The sequence below is a fragment of the Scomber scombrus genome, chromosome 8, assembly GCF_963691925.1.
Source record: "Scomber scombrus chromosome 8, fScoSco1.1, whole genome shotgun sequence".
In the NCBI taxonomy this organism is placed as follows: domain Eukaryota; kingdom Metazoa; phylum Chordata; class Actinopteri; order Scombriformes; family Scombridae; genus Scomber; species Scomber scombrus.
Genome location: NC_084977.1, coordinates 7,423,768 through 7,446,653, shown reverse-complemented (window position 1 = coordinate 7,446,653; position 22,886 = coordinate 7,423,768). Strand labels below are relative to the sequence as shown.

At 39.7% G+C, this 22,886-nt stretch overlaps 1 protein-coding gene across 1 annotated transcript in view; it reads left to right on the top strand.

The window, feature by feature from the left end:
* Positions 1–17,467, top strand: part of atp10a (ATPase phospholipid transporting 10A) — a 33,505-nt gene extending 16,038 nt beyond the window's left edge. The window contains exons 11-21 of the mRNA XM_062424968.1: positions 3,125–3,228; positions 3,669–3,795; positions 3,969–4,153; positions 5,278–5,632; positions 8,631–8,707; positions 9,621–9,746; positions 9,889–10,089; positions 11,337–11,417; positions 11,531–11,635; positions 13,659–13,846; positions 14,032–17,467. Coding sequence (XP_062280952.1) covers positions 3,125–3,228; positions 3,669–3,795; positions 3,969–4,153; positions 5,278–5,632; positions 8,631–8,707; positions 9,621–9,746; positions 9,889–10,089; positions 11,337–11,417; positions 11,531–11,635; positions 13,659–13,846; positions 14,032–14,674 — 2,192 coding nt within the window. The 3' untranslated portion in view covers positions 14,675–17,467. The remainder of the gene's footprint in view (positions 1–3,124; positions 3,229–3,668; positions 3,796–3,968; positions 4,154–5,277; positions 5,633–8,630; positions 8,708–9,620; positions 9,747–9,888; positions 10,090–11,336; positions 11,418–11,530; positions 11,636–13,658; positions 13,847–14,031) is intronic.
* The last annotated feature ends 5,419 nt before the right edge of the window (positions 17,468–22,886 follow it).

Here is a 22,886-nt window from a genome sequence, read left to right as displayed (position 1 = left end):
GTTAGTTATAGTTATTTATAATAATTAATTATTTCATAATTATTTTGTTCTGTGTGTGTTTTTTTATTTATAGCTAATTATAATTAGTGTATAAAATTATATCAGTGCAATGAAACAGTAATCACCAGTGGGCCTTTTAATAATTGTTAAACTGTGCCTCCATTACATATCTTTGTCACAAGTGTTTGATAACCACATTTAAGGGATCATTGCAAAAAAAAAAGTTTGATTATGTATACATTCTGTACATAACATTATTGGCCAATATATCGATATCAGAATTGTTTTACCCCATAATATCACTATCGGCATCAGCCCCAAAAATCCAGTATCGTTCGGGCCCTAATTGTTGTCACCACACTGTCCTATCAGTGAGTTACCTGTCACTTAGTATGACTTCATGCTTACAGACATTGGTTCATTCATAATAAGCCAGTGTACATTTATGAAAGTGTAATACTAAATCAACCAGAGAGCTCCTTTAAGATAACTGAACGTGTTTTTTCTTCGCACGCCACCCATGATTCAGTAAGATCTGGACTTATTTTCAGAATGTGATGAAGTACCGGGTGTAAAAGCTCCATAAATAGTCTATATATATATTCCACATATTTATATTCTGATGGGCCGGAAACAACCTGCGCAGCGACTCGTCTCAACTTCCTTGCAGTAAAAGCATGCCGTCATGTGGTGTGGGTAATTCATTTATTTCAGATGCCTGGTTAGTGGCTCCCCCCTGCTCATTAGAGGCAGGCATTTCATCTCAACAAGGCATCTCGTCTACGCGGAAAAAAGGTTTCCAACTAAATTACCTCCTTACGCTGAATCAAGACTGCAACACATCAATGGAGGAAAAGCACTCCCATCTTGTTTTGGCATGTTTTCCAGCTGACGCACAGTGCTATTCTTTGGAAAAATTCTGAATTACAATATGATTTATTGTATCGATTTTCCATTGTGAGGATTACGTGGATCCTTTTTGCATTGGGGTACCGCGGGAGTGCTGATTGTTCATCATTTTTATAGCCCTCTATAGAGCGATGCATGAGCTGGCACACTATGCCATTTTCAGAAGTTTTTCACTTACTTAAAATTCACAGAGCGGCGCTGATCACAAGAGGAGAGGCTTCATCGGGACAGTTCTCACCCCACCCCTCCTCCTCCACATCCTCCTCCTCTTCCTCCTCCTCCTCCATGTGTCTCAGCTCAGCAGCTGTAATGGCTTACAGGGTGTGTCCTCGCAGAGACAGCTCACCGCTTTGTTTTACCATTGGGTAAAACCAGCCAATTAGAGCTCAGAATGAGTTGGGCCTCCTCATAACACAGACCCTCCATAATGGCTCCATTCAAGGCGACCAGGGAGTTGTCCAGTGTCACTCTAATAACAGTGCACATGGAGGTGTTGGAGGTGGACTGTAGACCCTTGAGGGCTTAGAAGTTAGCAGTACTGTGGGCCATGACGTAACTGCAGTCTCGCTCCTGCTGAGGACTTTTAAAGCAAATTCCACCTTAAAACAGAATTTTAATCTTCTTTAACCTAGTTTTCCATTTTCAGATATTAGATTTCAAAGCAGACCTTTAGATTTAAATCTTGGATCTGTGTGCTTATCATTCTTGCATTTACAACTTTACAATTTCATACTTTTAAAGCTGCCATAATCAATATTTTCACAATAAGAGCAGATCTAATGACACTCACTCATAGTGACAAACTCAAGTAAAAATGATCAGACTCTGAAGTTGTCCTAAGTTCTTAAGAGCTTTTTAGCGTCTTCCAGCTCATGTTTTGCTCTCCAGCCCAATCTCATGCTGTCATTTTTAACTACAACAGGCAGCTGTTAACAGAAGAAAAACCCATTGTGCACTACTGGCCTATAACAAACAACAAGCAAGCAAAGTTAAGAGCAAGTAGGTGAACACAGTGGAGCATTTAGAAGCTGCTGAGGCACATATTTCCCTCAGGAGTTGGTGGAAAGCAAAGCAGAACTAAAAAGAGTGTAAATATTGGGTTTGCATTCATCAGCTGGCCAGAAACACAACTCCAAATGAATGCTATTGTTCCTCCAGGTCTGCTGGATGTTCAAATAAGCAACCATGTTACTTAAAAGTTGATAATATGTTAGTGTTTTCTTCACAGCTTGTTTATGCTGCCCCGAAGCGCCCCAAAGCAATTGGTGAATACAGCTTTTTACATCCAGGACATAAATGCTATTTTAGGTGGATTTTCCCTTTTTCATGGGTAGGGAAAAATAAACATTGTGTGTAGTTCCACCTGTGTCTGTGAGGCTGTCTGGTCCTAGCAGCTATTTGTCAAAAAGGGGGAACACTCCTGCTTTCCTTGGAAATGTTTTTTTTCCCTCCCCTGTGAGCCAAAGAAAAAATAGAGTTTCTGTCACAAACAACAAAAATCACACTTGAACAAGTTGTCAGATGGAATCATTAGTGAGCAAAATTGAACGTTTTACTTTCATACAAGACACCTGCCTCAGATGTGTATAAAAATATATTTGACTGTCTTTCATCACGGTGAAGACAACATCCTTTTTCCCTTGCTTGAAATTCTTCAGGATTACTGACAGTTTTGTGTTAATTTGCTTCCTTTCAGTAGAAATGATTTTGCGTGGCGGTGCATGTGTAGAGCTGTCTGCCAAGCTGTTGTGTTATTAGTGAGATTACAAGGCTGGCAATCCGAGTGTTGGCTGGTGCATCTGTGTCAGGAGACTGATAAGGCCAATCTGTTTGTGTACTGTCCCGCTGCCAGAAAGATGCCAAAGATACGACACCAGAGACGCACTTAAGTAAGACGCATGATACTTCAACAAACAGTAAAATACATCACTTTATGTTTAAATATATTTCCTCCATGAGCTTTAAAGTCTGATTATCACATTTTTGCTCTGTGTTGTCCAGTCTCAGCTCGATGAGTAATATGAAGACGTGCTGATATATACTGAGGCGCAGCATACATGGTTAATTTAGGCGTGAAGACAGATGGCTTTCATGTGCCTCTTGGAAGAAGCCCTTGGCAATCTGGAACCAAAACGCTAAACCACTTATGCCAGTTCCATGAAAAACAAGGATATTTAATCTTTATTCTTTTGTCCTCTTCTATTTTTTTCCCCAGGTAACTCCAAAGGGAAACGCCAGAAAAAGATTGTCTACAGGACCCAGAACTACCTAAACTTGTACGCCGCCGATGGCCTTCGCACACTGTGCATTGCAAAAAAGGTAACAGGGATCTGTGCTGAACAAATGCCCTCTCTCATTAAAGTGCTTAAGAAGAGTGGAGCTGACGTGTCTCAGTGGCTATTTGGCAGCTTGTGTTTGTAGTCCGCCGCAGATGATCACATGGACCGGCCTTTCCAAAGTGACATTCTTCGTGACTCAGCTGCAATCTGTGCCACTTTCCCAGGCTGTTAATTTATGCTCTCACAAGCCAGGCTCATTATATCCCTGCTTGTGCAAAAAGCCCGTCACCAAAGCGATGTGATAAAACACCTTCTCAAGGTCTCACATTCTCTCATGGATCCTCTGTCATGTAGGCAGAGAAGGAGAAGGCTGCTCCGCTGTTACTGTTACATTTCCCCTCATGTTTTAACAAATGATGCTGTGTATGGATGTGTGTGTGTGTTGGTGTGTTAGTATAAACTTTTATGTGTTTGTTGCAGATTCTGAGCAAGGAGGAATATGCCTGTTGGCTGCAGCGTCACCTGGAGGCTGAGACGTCCATCCAGGGAAGAGAAGAGCTGCTTTATGAGTCGGCCCTGCGTCTGGAGACAAACCTCCAGCTTTTAGGTAATATTTAAATACGTATTTATTTTTAGGCCTCACAAAAAGATGTAATATCAATGCCACATTTGAAGCTGGGATTAAACACTAATATCCATTCTAATTTGTGTAGAATATTAATGTTGGCCCATGTTGCGGATGTTGGTGGGTTTGTCACAGTCGTGCATCTTCACCCACAGGAGCGACGGGCATTGAGGACCGGCTGCAGGACGGCGTTCCCGAAACCATAGCCTCTCTGCGGAAGGCCGGCCTGCAGGTATGGGTGCTGACGGGCGACAAACAGGAAACTGCTGTCAATATCGCGTACGCCTGCAAACTGCTGGACCCCGAGGAGGAGATCCTGACACTGAATGCTGACTCTCAGGTGAGTGGCGGCTGCTAGCATTATGAAGACAGACTTGCTTTACTGAGGAGATGAATAGAGAATAATAGCTTCACAAAAGAAACATAAAACAAACACAAAAAAAAATCTTTTGTTGTTTTAATGTTTTTATTCTTAAAATAATAGTTTGACATTTTGGGGAATAGCCTATGTGTACTCCATTTTTTTTGCTAAGTCATGTCCATTGACCAAGAAGCTACAGAGATATATCCTTATATCTTGTTTTATTAAATCCATACAAAAAAGTGTAGTCTTGGAAATGACGACAACACTCCAGGAATGTTTTGTGTCACTTAAGCAGAAGACATATGACATGTTTTAATAGTGAGCTTTAGAGGTGTAGAAGCTTTTTCAACTAGCTTACAGTTATAATGCTAAAGCTAAGCTAAGCTAAGAGGCTTCTGGCGCTAGCTTCATATTAGGATAACTCTTCTCATGCTGTATAGCACTCAGCAAGAAGGCAAAACAACAAAAAACACATTTCCCAAAAGTATTCCTTTAACATTATTTAGTTTGTGCTCATTGAAAACCACATTTATTAAAAAAATTAGGTTAGTTTATTTTTCGAACATGTAAAAAATTTTTTTTTAAAAACAAGAACAAACAATAAAATGCAATCAACAATAAATCTATACAACAGTCTCCATAAACAAATTCTCATAAACAACACAAATTAAATATTACAAGTTTAAAATAAAAGCAGGAAGAAGTATACTTATTTATTCCTCCCTCTTTCTCAACTGCTCATCCATGATCTCATATAAACAAGTTATAAACAACTATCTCAATTTTATATACAACCCAAAAAAAATCCACCTGTTATCAATAAAACACAACTAAAAGACAGTTAACACAACCCTTCCTCATTCACATACATACTAAAAATGATTCTTTTGTGTATCGTCTTGAACTGATTTACGTTTGTACTTTGTTTTAGCTCCTCACCCAGACCATTCCACAAATTCTAATCATTTTAGGACTGACAATGTTTAATTCTGTGCTGTTGTCACATCTGGTTGCCAGATGTGTAAGCAGGCCAGGCAGTTTAATATTAAGCAAGTTAGTGTCCTGAACTCCAACCCACTCTGTGCCTGTCTCTGAACCAGGAGGCGTGTGCGTTGTTGCTGGAGGAGAGTTTACACTACATCCAGGCCAAATTCCTCTGCAGCTCTGCCGACCAGGCTGCCAAGGCCTTCCACACTAACTTTGCACCGTGCGAGATCTATCCCTCTTCATCTCCGTCCTCATCCTCCCACACCTCCCCCTTCATGGTGCACCGGTTGGGCCTGGTGATTGACGGGCGCACCTTGGCGTACGCCCTGGATAAGAGCTTGGAGGATAAGTTTCTGGCTGTTGCGCGGAGCTGCCGCTCAGTACTCTGCTGCCGCTCCACGCCGCTGCAGAAGAGCATGGTGGTCAAACTGGTGCGGAACAAGCTGAAGGTCATGACGCTGGCAATAGGTAAGTCACAGGTCAACATAATCCACTTTGACACATGTAACACCCCTTTTTCTTTGAGCTCTAAGTGAGATTTCAGCTAGACTTATGCAATTAATACTCACATTTTAGTATATTTGTCAAAAAAAGGAAGTCAAAATGTCCCTTTAGTGAACAAATAACCAGACCTAGAAGTGTAAATAAATTCCAGTCTTGTTCTTGGAGGCTATTCAGAGCTGAATTGGGGATTCCTTATCATCTTATTGATTAAACTATAAGCTGTACTCTTGCACCTTTAGGCACCTATCAGCACGTGGTAATGCGAGACACACACACACACACACACACACAGACACAGATATCCAGTAACGTACAGACAGATCAAAACACGCCTGAGCAAACAGCTGCTGACAGGTGAAAAGATAAGTGTGAAGAAAAGCTCACAACTCGATTCAAATTTAGATAATAAGAGATTATTAACTTAAGTAGACTCATTTAGTTGCAAAAATAGTTTGTCATGAAATTGAATTATTTTCCTCTTATATTAGTAACAGGTTTTAGTATGGATTTGTACACTGGTGTTCAAATGTGAAAAGTTCATATTATTCTATACACCCTTGGATATATTTAAGTAGCAGTTGATCTGTTTAATGTATTAGAAGTCAGTAGTGTGTCTACAAAACTCACATTTAGTGTTTGGGGATTGTGGAAAAACTGATGACCTGACAGGTTTTGAGTCTCCATCACCACTTCTTCAGCTAGTGTACTGCCTTACCACTACGAGTATTAAGCGTTCTGCTCTTGGGTTCCTGCAGATTGGGCCTGAGACTCTATATTAGGATTTGCCCCACAAATTTCAGGCTGCTAAGTGAGTGTGGAGCTACTGTAAGACCTACAGTAAGACTACATGTCATCTACCAACCTTGACTAAAGCCTGCACTGGCACGTATCATTCCTACACGTATGTCCTGAAGGCGTTTCACTTTTTGCACTTCATTTTTTCCTCAAACACATTTATATCTTCTCCACGGAGCCTGAAACTAAGTGACCAATAAAAAAAACAATAGAGCGCAGTGTGTTCTTCCTGCTGTGGGTCAATATAAGTTGACTTTGAAATGTAGGTTAAAAGAGGAATGAGCTCTCAAACCTTCTGCATCCTTGCTGTGACCACTGAGACAAAACAATGTCATTTTAAAGCACCTTTAGTACTAACACATTTGGCTTAATGAAGCTGCAGCATAATAGAGGTGATAAGAGAATGTGACTTATGACTCTCTTTTTTTTTTCTTTTTTTTTTACTGTTTGTCATTTATTTGTTCCTGCTGCACTCAGGAGGATCCTGTTTTTGCCAGGCAAGCGCTTTCCTGTCATTGCTATGTTAGCAGTAATGTGGAGGAAACACTCAGGCTCCCCACACACTCTTTGATTTTACATCTGTGTGAGGACAGCAGGTGATGGTGAAGCTACATCAACCATCAGAACATCATGTTAGTGTTACAACAGCAGCTTATTAGACCTCATCTGTCCTCCCACAGTCTATATGTTGATTATATTTGACTTTATGTAAGACACTTCACAGTGTGTAATTTCTTTCTATTACAGCAATTGAAATAGTTTGCAATTAGCAAGTGGTAGTAATTATTTAATAGCAGGCAATTATGTTGATGCAGGTCAGAAGTGCTGAGATACTTAGTTGATTTGTCAGTGGGCAGAAAATTAATTACATAAATTTTCAACTTTATGTAATGCCATTTATTAAGTAAAAATACCAACTTCTGTTGTCTCCAGCTTCTCAGATGTGAGGATTTTCTGATTTGAAATTGAATATTTTTACTAGCTGATTATCCCTTACATACTGTTCAAATTCTGACTCATAATTAGTGTCTATATCAATTGACATTCATAAATTTCCCATCAGTCATTAATAAATGTCAAATGCCGAATATGACCTTGTTCCAGCTTCTTGATAATAAAGACTTTCTGCTTTTTCTTTGTCAGATATGACTAAACGGTCTTGGGAGGTTGGTCAGACAAAACAAGCAATATGATGATATCACCTCTGGAAGTTAGGATTGGTGTTTTTCACAGTTTTACACATTTTGTTAACAAAATAATTAATTAATTTGAGAAAATAATCCTCAGATTAATTGATAATGAAAAGAATAGTTTGCTCCAGTCTTATTGGTAAGACAAAACAGGCATTGATTCGCTCCTTGCATCAGCACCATGACGTCGCTCGTTTAACCCTGCATAAAACCACAGTGTGACATTTTTACATTTTGCTTTTTTCACAGTCATCGTGCTAAACTAAGCTAACTGGCTAGCTAGTTTTACATTTATCACATGAATATGAAAGTGGTATAATTCTTCTCAGCTAAGCAAGACAACAAATATAATCACATTACCCTTAATATCAATCTATTCTTTCATTTAATTAATTATCAGTACCCAGTTACTTTCCGTTCTGTAGATATTTTGTAATAGATGGTCTGAGTCTGAGTCTGAGTCCATATTGTAAATCTATTGTGAAGCTGTTTACCTGCCAGTTTAACACTGCTGCATTTGGATAGATTTTGGTGCACTGCAACAATTCAACACCTACGTCTCATATTCAACCTGTGCTGCCACTCCAGTGTTGTTTACTATCACATCAACAAAAACCCTCTCCTCCACCCACCAACACTTCACCTCCTACTTTCACCACCCGTGGTGACGAAAAAAATATCCGCAGCCCGCAAAGTGTAGCAGAAAAAAACAAAAAAATCCAGCAGGTCTGGCAGCTTTGCACAGGGACAGTGGAGCTGGTGAAGGGCAACTGGGGAACAGCGGAGGATAATAAACTCACACAGCCAATATACAGTAACAGCTGATGGATCTGACAGTTATATGAATTCTTGACGTTCCTCCCACATATAAAGCAATGCAGCACATGTCTCGCCATCGCTACGCTTAATAACGTTCCCCCCTTTTTTTTCTTTTTTGTCATTTGTATTCTCTCTCCGTCTTACTACATTAATCTCAGGTGATGGGGCGAATGATGTCAGTATGATCCAGGTCGCTGATGTGGGCGTGGGGATTTCTGGACAGGAAGGCATGCAGGTAAGGAGAAGTCTGGGCGGGACTGACCGGGAACATGAGTGACAGATGAAAAGGGGATTGAATGAGGCTTTGAGGGAGCATCCTTAATTAAAAAAAAAAAAAAAAAAAAAAAAGAAGGGTGAAAGGAGCTAAGGGATTAAAGATAAAGGGATAAGGGCATTCTTTTGCATAGTTAATGGCTTTTAATTACTGTTAAGTGTGTGTTTTAGTCAAGCAAACACATCTTCTAAATAGGATCGACTGTGTGTTGCTGAGTCAGGCAACTTGCTCTGTGTCCTGCAGAGAAGCAGCACACTTTATCCAATCCATCCACCCCTGCCTCTCTCTCCCTGCTCTGAGGTCATGGCCAATGCAACAGCCAAGGTAGATTCTTTGGAAATGACAGTGGAAGGGGGAAAAAAAAGCACTCCAACAACCCTCCCCCCCTCGTTCATTTCACTCGAGCACCCCTGTTCGCACATTTCCGCACTAAGGCCAGCACACTCTGCATTATGATTAACAGACCTTTCTTCTATGAGGAGAGCGCTCCCCATGTAGTCATTTAGAGGCCCGTTATTAGAGCGCAGCAGAACCTAAGCAGCCGCGCAACGAGGCGCCCGCTGTTATTTTTCTTGTTGACGGGTAATGTTGACGGTTGAGACGTGTTGTAAAAGGTTAGCACGCCGTTTTTAAAAAGGAAGTTATAAACCCCAGACTTCACTTCAGGGAGGGTTTTGTTTTTGATGTTGATGGATGAGACTGATATATTCTCGCTGCTGTAACGATGAAATCCCCAAAAGCCGAACAACCCAATTAGAGGTTATTGCTTTAGAAAGATTATTTTATTATTTCCTGCTAAAGATTCTTTAAAAAAGTGCAGAAGGAGGTGGAGGATGGAGGAGATTGAATGTTGGATCTTTCATGTGTTTCGCAGGCGGTGATGGCTAGCGACTTTGCTCTCCCACGTTTCCGGTATCTCCAGAAGCTCCTGCTGGTCCACGGACACTGGTGCTACTCCCGCCTGGCTAACATGATTCTGTATTTCTTCTACAAGAACGCTGTAAGCTGCTTTTTATATACTGTAATCCAACTCTGCATTTAGACCAAAGTTGACCGATTAGGAAACAATTTCCCAGTAATGATTTGTTTTCTATTTTCTGCCCGCTCCTCCTCCTCCATCCTGTTATCTTTTGCTCCCACAGATGTTTGTAGCGCTCATCTTCTGGTATCAGTTCTACTGTGGATTCTCAGGTTCAGCCATGATTGACCAGTGGTATCTTATATTCTTCAACCTGATGTTCTCCGCCTTCCCACAACTCATCACTGCCACGCTGGACAAAGACGTGTCAGAAGAGACTCTCCAACAACTACCTCAGCTCTATGTGAACGGCCAGAACTCTGAGGTCCGCTTTATGTGGTGTACTTGTCCCTTTTTCTTTGTCCCTCTGTTTTTAGTGATTAAATATGTTTTAATGAAGCGAGAGGTGTAAAAAAAATATGTATTTTCTCCTCAATTGATGCAGCATGTCCTGTATCTTTAAAACTAAATGCTAACATCCACATTGTACACCTGCTGACTTGACATTTACGTTCATCTCAACAAGTTTGAAAATGTTACGATACAATTTAACATTGAAGTTTAACATGTAGTGGACTGTTTGCATTTTAACTTGAGACGTATTGACTAAACTATACACTGTATACAAACCAAAATTTGCAAAACCTTTTCTCTTATTAGATTTTGAGAAGGTTTTTTTATTGTTTGTTTGTCCAAAAAAAAGTCTGAATTCAAGGTCCTTTTTAATAAATTACTTCCGGACCTTTCAGCCACTACATGTGAATATCATCAGCAGATGGATTTTGAAGCAACACATCTTTCTGCCAATGAAGGCCATGAGATGTGGCTGATAGCTCCAGAGGAAATCTAATATGCAGATCTTGAGTTAAGAACTTGTTTTGTTGAAACTACTTTTTCCAACCCTCAAGCTCAGCATTTCTTTCTTTTTTTTTTTTCTTTTTTTTTTTTGTACGTTTTATAAGATTTGTGGATCTTTTGAGCAAATGAGGTATGCTTAAAGGAAAGGTGTCTTTGGTTCAGACTGAAATATCTCCTCAATAACTACTGAATAGATTACCATGAAATGTTCTACAGACCTTCTTGATTCCCAGAGGATGTTTTATAATGACATTGGTGACCCTCTGACTTTTCTAGCACCACCAGGAGGTTCACATTTGGGATTTGCAGTGAAATATAGTACCAGTTAAAAGTTAGGACACACTATCTCATTCAAACTTTTGACTGGTACTATATCTAAACAGCTATTGTATGGATTGCCATTACATGATCCCCTCGACTGTTCTTTGTGTTCAACGCTAATTAGAAAATGTTAACATGCTAACACGCTTCACAAAGATGGGAACATGGTGAATGTTATGGCCGTGAATGAATTGGGAAAACCTTGAATGTTGCGGAATCATTCTATCTCAGATATGTTATTAATCATTAATAATTACTATACAGAGCTCCAAAAGCTTTAACTATGGTTTTACAACACATGTTCTATATCGTACTGTGACTGATGTGATTTCAACTCCTGTTCAGTCATATTGATGAGTTGCATGACTGTGAATCTCTGCTTTTGTCTTGCAGGAATATAAGCCATACATGTTTTGGATGAACATGATTGATGCCTTCTACCAAAGTCTGATCTGCTTCTTCATTCCTTACTTTGTGAGTCTGGTTTTAATTTCCATCAGCTTGTCTTTGCTCAGTAATTCCAAGTCACTTACTCATCATTTCCCGTCTTTCCGTGCTGTCTCCTCCCGTTCTTCTTCTTCCTCCAGGCTTACGCTGACTCTGACGTGGATCTGTTTACATGGGGAACTCCCATCACCACCCTTGCCTTATTTACCATTCTGCTGCACTTGGGCATTGAGACCAAAACATGGGTAAGAGCCTTAATTATAGGTTTGTTGATGACAATGCATACGATTTCTTCACTTCAGCCCAATACAAAGAAACGCCTCCTCTCTCTCAGTGCTGCTCTTTCTCACTCAAATCAGCGTCTTGGCTTTGCGAGGGCACTGGTGTGAAGGCTGAGGGGCACATGGATGTTTAACTCAGGCTGATTAGATTGAACTAGAAAGCATTGCAGAATCAGGGCCTATATATCAGCTTGACAGTGTGTCTGCCTCCGTCCAGGCCCTCTGCAAACTGTCTGCACTACATTACAGCACACACATACAAATACCCGTTTATCCCACCGCCCCCCTAACCCCTTTACCCCTACCCCCGTCACCACCTTGGTTTTATTTTCAGGTAATCTACGTATGGTTCTCGTAAACGGCGCAGCAGTCTTGGTCATGAGCCATTTTAAATTTATGACCCTGCATTGAATCAGAGTCTTTTCCATTATGCCGAGGCTGTAAATTTAGCCTGACAAGTTTTGTACATGAAAAATGTCCTTTTCACTAACTACCTTCCTGGACATGATGGGCCCTCGTGCAGAGAAGTATTCACACTGAGTAACATCGACGGAAGGTAAACATTTCCAAATGTTCAGCTGGCAGGTGCTTCATTCTCTAGCTGCTCGGGAGCATAATGCATGCAGGATTGGTAAACGGCTGTGAAAGTCAGTTAAAGGTATTTGAAATGACAGCAAGCAGCGCTCCTTTTCTTACCCCATACAGAAGCTGTGAGGCTGTAATTAATTATGTGCTTCTGTATGTGTGTCTGTGTGTCAGGAGGGGATAAATATTTAATATTAATCATTCATTAAATGACTGCAAGTAATGGGAAAGATGTCAGTCGTTGTGGCAAATACACTGAGGAATATCACCTGACTTAGCAGTTTCTCTCAGCTTGGAGTATTTTAGTGTCTTTCAGCTCATTGTTTTGGTTTTATAGCTGCAACTTCAATTTTGGGTATCTAGCTGCAACAGACAACCCATTGTACACTACTAGTGCTTAATGAGTTAGCAACTAGCTGGCAGATATTCCCTTCAGGAGTTTGTGGAGACCAAAACAGAGCTAACAGTAGAGGAAATACTAGACATGCATGTATCAAGAGACTATGCCTGTCACAATTAATAATTTATCGACTTATTATACAACAACGTAATTATCAACATCATCATGTCTATATATGGACTTATCGTGACCTTGATCATTTTTTTACCTCAATATTGCCACACTTCACATTAGCAGTTAAGAGGCTATTCATGTCACATTGGCTAAGTAAGTAGTGTCCTCCATTCCTGTGCACACCCTGAGTGGAGACTGCAGAAGGGAGCAGCACTGCTTATATGGAATTAAAGGTAAATAACTCTGTCCCAGCCCATAATGGCAGTCTGTGTTTATACAGAAGTGCAGTGCCCACTCTCCAATCCTACCCTCTGCCCCCCTTGCATTATTATGCTATTATATTATCATTATATCAGTGGTATAAAATGATCTTCAAATGACAGTAATATCTTTTATCGCGATTATTTTTCGTAAGATAATATATCGTCCAACTAAAGTAGTTATTGTGACAGTGTCTGATGTCACTCTGTGTCTGCTGGATGTTTAAATAGGCACCTGTTTGATTACATGTTTACCATGGCAGCTTTATGATGTAATCCTGTTTTAACTTTAAAATTATATTATCTGTAGTTTGTACTTTAAACACATGCTGTTAAGCAACAGTGCTAACCGCAGCACCACTGTGCTGCCAATACAGATGTTGTACATAATGTACAAGAGTTTGTGTCTATTGTGAACACAGATGGTTCTCAATCATGTCAGCCTTCACCCATTGGAATCTTAAATATGAGAACTATGTTTTCTTCCTCACAAATCTTTTTTTCTTCTTTTTTATGATTTAGATCTTTACAGAATGATTTGAACGTTCATCTTGTTCTGTTCTACTTATTTTAGAAAACTGAAGGAAATAAAACAATCCTAACTTCTATTTTTCTTCTTTCCCTGTAGACCTGGATGAACTGGCTGTCTATCACCTTCAGTATAGCTTTATTCTTCATGGTGGCACTTTGCTACAACGCCTCCTGCCCCACCTGCTACTCCCCATCTAACCCCTACTGGACTATGCAGCGGCTGCTTCAGGACCCCCTGTTCTACCTGCTCTGTGTCATCACACCTGTTGCAGCGCTGCTGCCCAGGTACACTGCTTGATTTGTGGTTGACTGAATACACAAGCCCCTTTCACAAATTTTTATGATCCGTGTCATGAATTATATGTGTTATTGAGACCAGATGTCTTTCATGTTTATCCCAAGAGCCTGGCATTCATTTCTGGAATAGTGCTGAAGTGTGTCCTGATGTCTGGCTTTGCTTTCCTTTCCAGATATTTCTACAGGGCGTGTCAAGGCACGCTGTTTCCCAGTCCAGTCCAAGTTGGAAGGCAGTTAGATAAACTCCCCGCTGAAACCCGCAGGAACATCCTCAGTCTGAGCAGGGTCAAGTTGGGGTCACCGCTCAGCCCCAAGCCTCCCTTCCTGTCCCTCACAAAGTCCTCCCCCAAAGGTTGCAATAAAAAAGACCAGAGGAGCTTCCCCAGCTCCAAGACATCACAGGGGCCCGTCTTACAAACAGATGAAATGAGAGGCCAGAGAAGCCCCCTGGGGCCAATAGACAGTGAGAAGAGTCTCTCAGATCTCTGCACATTAGTTCGTACAGAAATGGACACTCTCCCTTACACAAAAGACACTCCTCCACTCACAGGGGAGCAACAGCCTCCTCCCACCAAAGACTCCGGGTGTCTCGATAAGACTTTAGAGCGGTCAGATCTGAGTCTGTCCAGCTGGATCACCTCCACGCCTCTGCTCACACAGACAGACAGCATTGAGCTGAACCTGCCCCCTGACGGAGGCTCGCAGTGTGTTAAATACACAAGAAACTCAGAGGAAGTACTCAAGTCTGACCAAAGCGCTCATCCAGCACACAGGATGGAGCAGGTGGCAGAACAGCCGCTGCATGCCAGCCTGTGACGAGTTCCAGTCTTAAAGTATGTTACTTAAACTCCAATTTGCACGATAGTTTTTTAAAAATCTAATTTTATTCTATTTTTCAAGGAGATTCTTTTATAAAAGATACAAATAGGTACTTTATATTATGGATGTATAAAGCTAAAGTTATTTTTGAGGTTTGGGACATGGAAGAACTGGAAAGTCTCCTGTTTGTTTGTTTTGTAATCCTGGGAAACATATTTTCACAAAGATGCATCTCAGTACTTGATCAGGTTTTTAATGTAAGAGCAGAGTAGAGACATTCCACTGCTGGGTTATATGGGAGTATGTTTTCTCTCTGATATGGTACCCTGCCCGTTCTGTCAGCATCGCCTGTAAGTGACCTGTATCAGATGCCGCTGTGGCCTTGTATCAGTGTTGGTTATTCCTAAGAAGAGATGTTTTATATATGTTTTAAGTCCCGACGGATATAATGTTTTATTTTGTGTATGCGGATTTCCCAAAGTTTTGTATTTACATGAATCAGCAAATAGTGGCATTGGTTCATTGCATATTTCAGTCTCTGTGCTGGATTTGCAGACACTTCTTTCTTTCTTGAGGCTGTTTATAGCCGCTCTGTAAAAGATTACATTCCACTGAGTAATGTTGAGAGCTATTGACTTTATGTATAATCACGTATTAGGAGCACACACCAAGAAGTTTCAATTCTGTCATCTTTTTTTTAGCAAGAATTTACCAGAAATTATGCTGTCTGTGTGTGTCCGTGTGTGTTGTGTGTGTTGTGTGTTGTGTGTGTGTGTTGTGTGTGTGTGTCTCCACTGACTCATTGGATCAGTTTTTAAAAGAACAGTTACAGATTTTGGGAAATAAGCATGTTTTTTGCCCTGGCGAGAGTTAAATAAGAAGATTGATACCACTTTCATGTTTTTTTCCATTCAATATTAAACTGCAGTTAGCAGATAGCTAGCTTAGCTTAGTGTAATGACTGAAAACATGATAAAAGACCTGCGTGGCTCTGTCCAAAACTTTAAATTCTGCCTGTCAGCCTCTAAAGTTCACTGACAAAAATGTTATATCTCAATTTTTCATATAAAGTCTCGAGTGTCAAAAGGCAAGTTGTAGTGTTACGGGGAGTTACTTATTTGTATGACTTTCAGACAGAGCCAAGCTAACAGCCTCCCTGTTTTTTGTCGTTATGCTAACCTAAGCTAACTGTCTCCTGGCTGTAGCTTCTTATTTATTCTTCTTTACTCATTTCTTATTTCGTGGAGACTGCTGGTTGCCTGGCAACCTCACATTACCCCATGTTATTTTTATCACTTTCGGACAGAGCCAAGCTAACAGCCTCGCCCATTTCCCATCTTTATGCTAAGCTAAGCTAACTGTCCCCTGGCTGTAGCTTCTTATTTACATGGGAGTGGTATCAATCTGAACCATTCAACTCTGTAAGAAGGCAAATTATTTCCCAAAATATCAAAGCATTCCTTGAAGCACTGTACAGTAGGTTGACAACAAGCTACCATCATGTGTTTCTCAGTTTTACTTGAAGGTCTTTTTTTTTTTTTCTTTCTTTTTCTTTTTTTTTTTTTTACAGATCATGTATTTCATTTGTTGAGCTTATTTTGCCGCAGTCCAGTTATTTGTTTTATTTTTTCTCTGCTGATGTTCAGCTGTAAACCAAAAGCTCAGTGCTGAAAGAAGGTCTTTCCCAAAGTAAAAGAGGATTCTTTTAGATTTAACTTTGCACTTTGAAAGTTGAGAACTGCAGATGAGTGCTGTTGGTGCTGATGACATCTTAATTGTTCAGTATAAAGAAGATTGGAAAGTGTTGCATAATAATGAATAATGTTCTTTTTCATCATGCACAAACTCACTACAATAGTATAGAAAATTGGACAGATGCTACAGTTTGATTTATTGTTCAGCATTTAAAGCAGCAGCACCTTGAATATGTTGATTGTTCTTCTTGTTCATCTTATGTCTCACTGCAGTGCATTTTTTTTGTAAAGTGTATCATTTACCAAAGATCATTTATATTTCTGAATTTTCTAAGCAATAGTATGTGCCTTAACACTGGATGAGAAATTACAAATCTAAGAGCAGTCGCTCTCGATGCTGTTATTTGTTTAAAGATGACGGTGCGTCTTTGTTCAGTGAGGAGCATTATATGTTCATGTCGATGATATTTATGAGGCTACATGCTATATGCTATGTGGTTTCTTTTCCTCTTGTCTGTTTTTGCACACAGTGCTTTTTTTCTCTGACATGTTGTTCAGATTCTGACTGAACAGTCTGTCCACTTTGTTTTATAGGTTTTGTCTGTTCTGTGCTTTTTGGCGTCGCACTTTGTGTGCCAGAACGAAGCTCGAGCGTATTCACTCATTGCATTCCAACATAGCCACTTTCAAAAATTCCTTACAGGAACATTCGCTATGTCTGCACGTGGCCTTGAGCATATCCTGAGCTCTGTTTGTGGGCTTTTTCATTTGTATTTTGGTCACAGGGTAGATAGTAGATAGTTTCGTATGTTGTAACACTCAAAAGAGGGATTTTTTGAGTTCAGTTATCATTTGAGGTATTCATCTATATCTAATAGATCCAAAAATCACACAGTTCTAGTTCAGTCCAGCCTCTCAGAGGAGATGGTTGTAGCAAACTGGATACACTGCAAAGCTCCTGCCCACATCATCGAACGCCATCAGCAATTTGGGAAAAAACATGTTCAGATTTACAATTTGAGATTATTTCTTTGTGATTTGAGTGAAAGGAAAACTCAGATATCCATGGCTTCTTGTGAACAAAATAAAAATGTTAATTAAGTAAATTGTCTCTTTTTAATATTGTATTTGAGTTGCATTCCTTTCACAATGATTTTAAAAGCAGTTGTGTATCCCAAATAAAAAGGAAAGCTAACTTATTTGAGTGAAAATAAAGAACAAGGGAAAGATGTCAAATGTCAAGTCCTCTTTAAATCACTGCCATCTTAAAAGTATTTGACCTCTGAACTTCAACATAAATCTCTAGTAAGTGCTTTAATGGTGGAAGTAGCACCATACATGAGTAACATGGAAAAACACCTTCAAATTAGTTTGAAAGTTAATATCACAGTTCTGTGTAGCCCAGTGGATCAGGAGATCAGCACCAGGGTTAAGGGCTTTATTCCCACAGGATCCACCACGCATGCTAAAATGTAATTACTCATCATGCTGACAGGTGCTAAAAAAAAAATAAAAAAAAGCAACGAGGCAGGTGGAGGATGAGATGGTTTGAAACTGAAAAACAGAAATGCAGCAGATAATATTGATAATACAGCATATCACAGTGTTAAATCAGCAGCAGATATGCATTAAAATATGCAGGATCATGACATTTAACACAGATGAAGTGTATTAAACATGTATTTAATTTGAAGTCCATCTGTATGCTCACACAGCTTGACCCTTCACCTCACTTCACCTCAGTTAGTGGTGCTTCGTCTCAGTAATATGCGGTTTATCTGCATGAATTCAGTCTCCGTCCTCATCTGCGCACACATCTGCACAAAGGTGTGAGATGAGAGGCCTCGGGAAGATGGATGATCTTTAGCCTGGTGTTGCAGCAGTTTGTGTTTGCCTGGTGTGTGCAGCATCTGTGGCTGGGGCGTTATTAACGTTTCTCTTAAGGTACGATGAGGGAAAAGGGACAAACGAGCTTCTGCTGATGCTGCCTTTACTCTGCAGCAGGACGGCCAAATTACTGACCGCAGCTGCACTTTGCAGGAGCAGGTTCCTTGTCTGAACATGGAGATAATGATGACTCCTCTACCTTTGCCATCCTGCTCTCTCCATCTCTTTCAAAGCCAGAGTGAACACCAACCGGATTGATCAGCTGTTTTTTTTTTTTTACTGTGTGTAAGTGTGGAACTTTTGTGCCATTGTGCAAATCTCCAAGCACTCTTTTTTTTCTTTTTTTCTTTTTTTAAAGCTGCACATACAATAAAATGATTTTTTTTTTTGTCACAAGTGTGAGAATTCATGTAAAAGATTGATAATATAATTAAACAGGCTCCACTCTGGAAATGAAGGATCCCTCACAGCCTTCTTTCATTTTCTCTAATTACTTTTCTGATAACCTGCAGCCCGCAGACAGTCAGGAGACTAATTCTGCAGAAGCTAATGGAGTTTAATTTGCATTTTATCATAGAGGAGCTCCATTGATTCTGGTCATTAAAGTCGCCTTGACCCGCCTCATGACCCATTGTTTTAACAAGCTTAAATCAGGACATTTTCAATTTCCTAAGCTGCCTCATAAATAATCTGGTCCAATGAAGCCGTCAGAAAGCTGGATTATGGGAGTAGTTATGCTTTAAAAGCCTTGCAGCCTCTCCTCTCCACTCTCCCAAGTGTTCCTGAGAGGACTCTAAGACTCGTTCATTTACACCAGTGGAGATTTGCCCTGCGTCGCTTTTGATTCCAAAAACAAATGAAGGCTTCTTGCGAGCCAGGGCCATCTGTCTTCCAGTTGGTGGAGTCATTGTGAGACTCCATCCTGCACTATCACGTAGGAGTGGCTTTAGACGAAGCATTATTGCTCTTTTCAAGCCTAACTTCCCACTGACACACAAATCCATCCAACAGAGACACAGACAGGGACACACTGAACAAATAGCACAAAGATACATCTTCACACCTACGATTAATTTAGTCTTCGGCTCACCTGACCTCTGTGTCTTTGGGCTTCGGGAGGAAACTAGAGAGTAAATATACAACGCCTACATAGAAAAGGAGCAGGAACATACCACCAAAGTATTCAGTTTGCTACACATATTTGGGGCACAATTGAATCCTTTTTCGACCACTTGAAAATTTATAATAATAGTCAAAAAAAATCCCTCCAAGACACCGAGACCTTGAGGAACACCATAAGAAAATTCATGCTGTGATTTGGTATTCAAAATGTTGAGAATCAGCTTTGTTGTGGAAATTGCTCAGAAACGTCCTTATTGTCACTATACCTATGAATACATACATCCTCTGAATGTCCTCTGTCTCAGTAGTTTGTAGTTGTAGAGTTTCACAGGACTGTGATTATCCCAGAGGTCACAATAGGTAATTTACACATTCAGGTCAAGTTTCCAAAAATGGTCTCACTACAATAAAATGGCTACTATGAAGACTAACATCATCACACATGAATACATTCGGGTTCATTGAATTCGCAAGAGTCTTCTAGTCATACCCATTGTTCAATTAACTAAACTGAATCCATTACAGCTTCTAAAAGATAGTATTGTCAGCCGAAAAGGTCTCTGCAGGTCTCGCTTCACAGGTTTTATCCAACTAATAATGACTAAACACACTAAATAAACATTAATGTAAATTCTACCTTCAGTGGGGAGCTCAAAGAAATACAGGTACATTTATTTTGGTCTTTGCTCACATACAAAACAAATGTGGAGTCAATTGTCATGATTTTTTGCTGATCAGAGATGTGGCCTTCATGTCTGTAGTTCACATAACAAAACATCCACAGTTCACATCACAACCGAGTCTACAGTAGCCTACAGTAGCACAGGGAATTAGCAGGTCCTCCCAAAAGTAATACAAGCTTGTACACAAAACAGAGAGCAAAAAATGAATTTAAAAACTACATGTTTAAAACTGCCAAGGACATTAAGATAGCAGATATTACATTACTAGGTCTCTCATATTTAAATTTTAGTATAGGATACTATACTGTATCAAATACATTGATTAGATAAATAAAAGTTGAAGTGGCTTTTAAAAAAAGTAGCTGGCTGACTTGATTCAAATGGTGTAATGAACCTTGGAACATGGAGGCATTGTTTATTGTCGTGGCAGTTATCAGACAATAAAAACTGCATTTGGATGGAAGTCAGGCTGGTTTTCTGACAAACTGAATGCTTCTGTAATTCACTGCTTGCAAGATTACATTATATTTCTTATTGTGGGTATTTTTAATAAGATGCAGTCAGTGTGACTTACAGTAAGAGTCCGTGTGGGATTTGATGTTATTTATTCAGAAACTAGAATGTTTTGGTTGATTTCACAATTAAATATAATGTGTTTTTGGTACATAACAGGGGTTTTACTGCCACCTTGGCAACCTTCCCAATTGAAGTATAACACACATACAACACATAAACCAATAATAAGCCTTATTCGCATGGTTTTTGCCTCATAAACATTAAGGTCAACAGTTTTACTGCTTGTTGTGATAACATCAGCGTTCCCAATCTGAAGTACTGAAAATCCCCTGTGCATCTGATGAGCTTGAATTATGAACCAGAATTGATATGGCTGATCAGAGACGTGTCCTTCATGTCTCTAGTTCACATGTCCTGATCACAGAAGACACCAGTACTGTCCTCATTACCTCAGTGAACCCAGTCTCTGTTCGCTGTATGAAACACTTCCAAGAATCAATTAACAGTCACGATAAAATAATCCCACACTCCACACTACAGTCGTGCAACCTTGAGTGTCCTCTCCTGAACTCTGTACCACCCAGCAGGCGCATTCCTAAACTGCCAGCACTACAATTGAGGTTAATTGATATGTTCCAGGAAAAGAGACGTGCCGTGATGATGTCAATTTTAGGCACTCTTAATCCGTACCAAATGGCTGGGAAGGGAATGATATAACCACAGTTTATCACACATAAAGAGCAACAGCCACAAGTATCAGCTAATGTTCACTGTTAGCTCTTTGCATGAGTCAGTGGCTGCTTAACCCATATTCCCTCCATGTGAAACATTAAACATAACAACCTGAGCAGAAAGGTTACATGGAAATGATGAAACTAGTTCCTATATGCACCAGAGTGTAAAGTTCTGGCTATACAGCAGATTAATAGAGATGCCTCCATTTCTTTTTCTGTGCTACATGGAGCTGTGGTGCAATACATGCATCAGAGTATAGACAGAAATTATTGTTTTGTTTGTTTTTCTGAAAATACACACCTTAAAACGGAGACAATCAAAACATTTATTCATTTGTTAGAAAAGGGAATTCTTTGCAAATAATTAGACAATTAGAATCATATATTTTAAATTAAAAATGTGTCACTTTACATTCAAAAAGGTCTTATTGGCAACAAAAATCCTGTAATATAGACCAGTGGTTCCCAATCTGGGGGTCAGGACCCCACCAAGGGGTCACAAGGTAAATTTAAAGGGTGGTGAAATGATTAGAAAAACAGAAAGAAAAAAATCTATCTATCAAAATTTTGGTTTATTTTTTAAGAGTTTTTAAAGAATCTTTGTTTTTTGGACTCAAGTAAATAAACCAAATAAAACAACAACAAAGAAAGCAGCTCATGAGCAGAAACGCCTGATGCTTTGTGTGCTCACAGAGACCTCCGGTGTTCATACTAAGAACTGCAGCAGTCTGCTAATGTAAAATCTTTATGCTCAGAGAGAAACAAAAGAATGGTGACTAATGCTGTGCATGCTATACTTTTATTCAACTTATCTCAGTCTCCTTTTCTCATACAATCTTAGAACTTCAGCATGAATGTATTAACATTATGAAAAGTAGCATAAGTGCTTTCAGGTACATGCTCTTGATAATCTATGAATGCATTTGGTTATTGTAAAAAATATTCACTTATTTACATTTTGGGATCTCCTTCTGAATTAATTTCCATTAGTATTTGCATGCATCACCTTTATATTTACTTTATTTTGACCTCCATGCACCACAGGGTTTAAGATGAAGCGTCTTCAGTGTGCCGCGTGACACGGAGGACTGACAGGTACAGAAACCAAATGTCACACCAAGTGTAAAAGTCTACAGTACATCGAGCTGGAACACTGGCAGAATAATAAACATCTCTTCTGCTTAGATAATGCATCATTTACAGGGGCCTATTGCAGAATGAGATGGCAGCTCTATAGGCCAGCTTTGATTTATGGTTTATGAATATGATTTAGAGGTTATGAATAAGATTGCCCCGTTTCTTGGCCTCCATCAACACATTTTGCACGTGACATTTGCACACTTCATACTGAAGGTGTGCTCAGTCCTGTTCAGCATGCAGCAGGGACTAATCCATGGAGCAATAGCTTTAGGATTTATACTTTAGTCAACAGGCCTTGGACAAAATAATCTCACTTTCATATATTTCCATACATGCACTTTGATATAAAAATAGCAAAGTGTATTATAGTGTATGTACTGCTACACATGCACTTTTTCAATGGAGGTATGTAACTACTATCTGCTATTCGTAG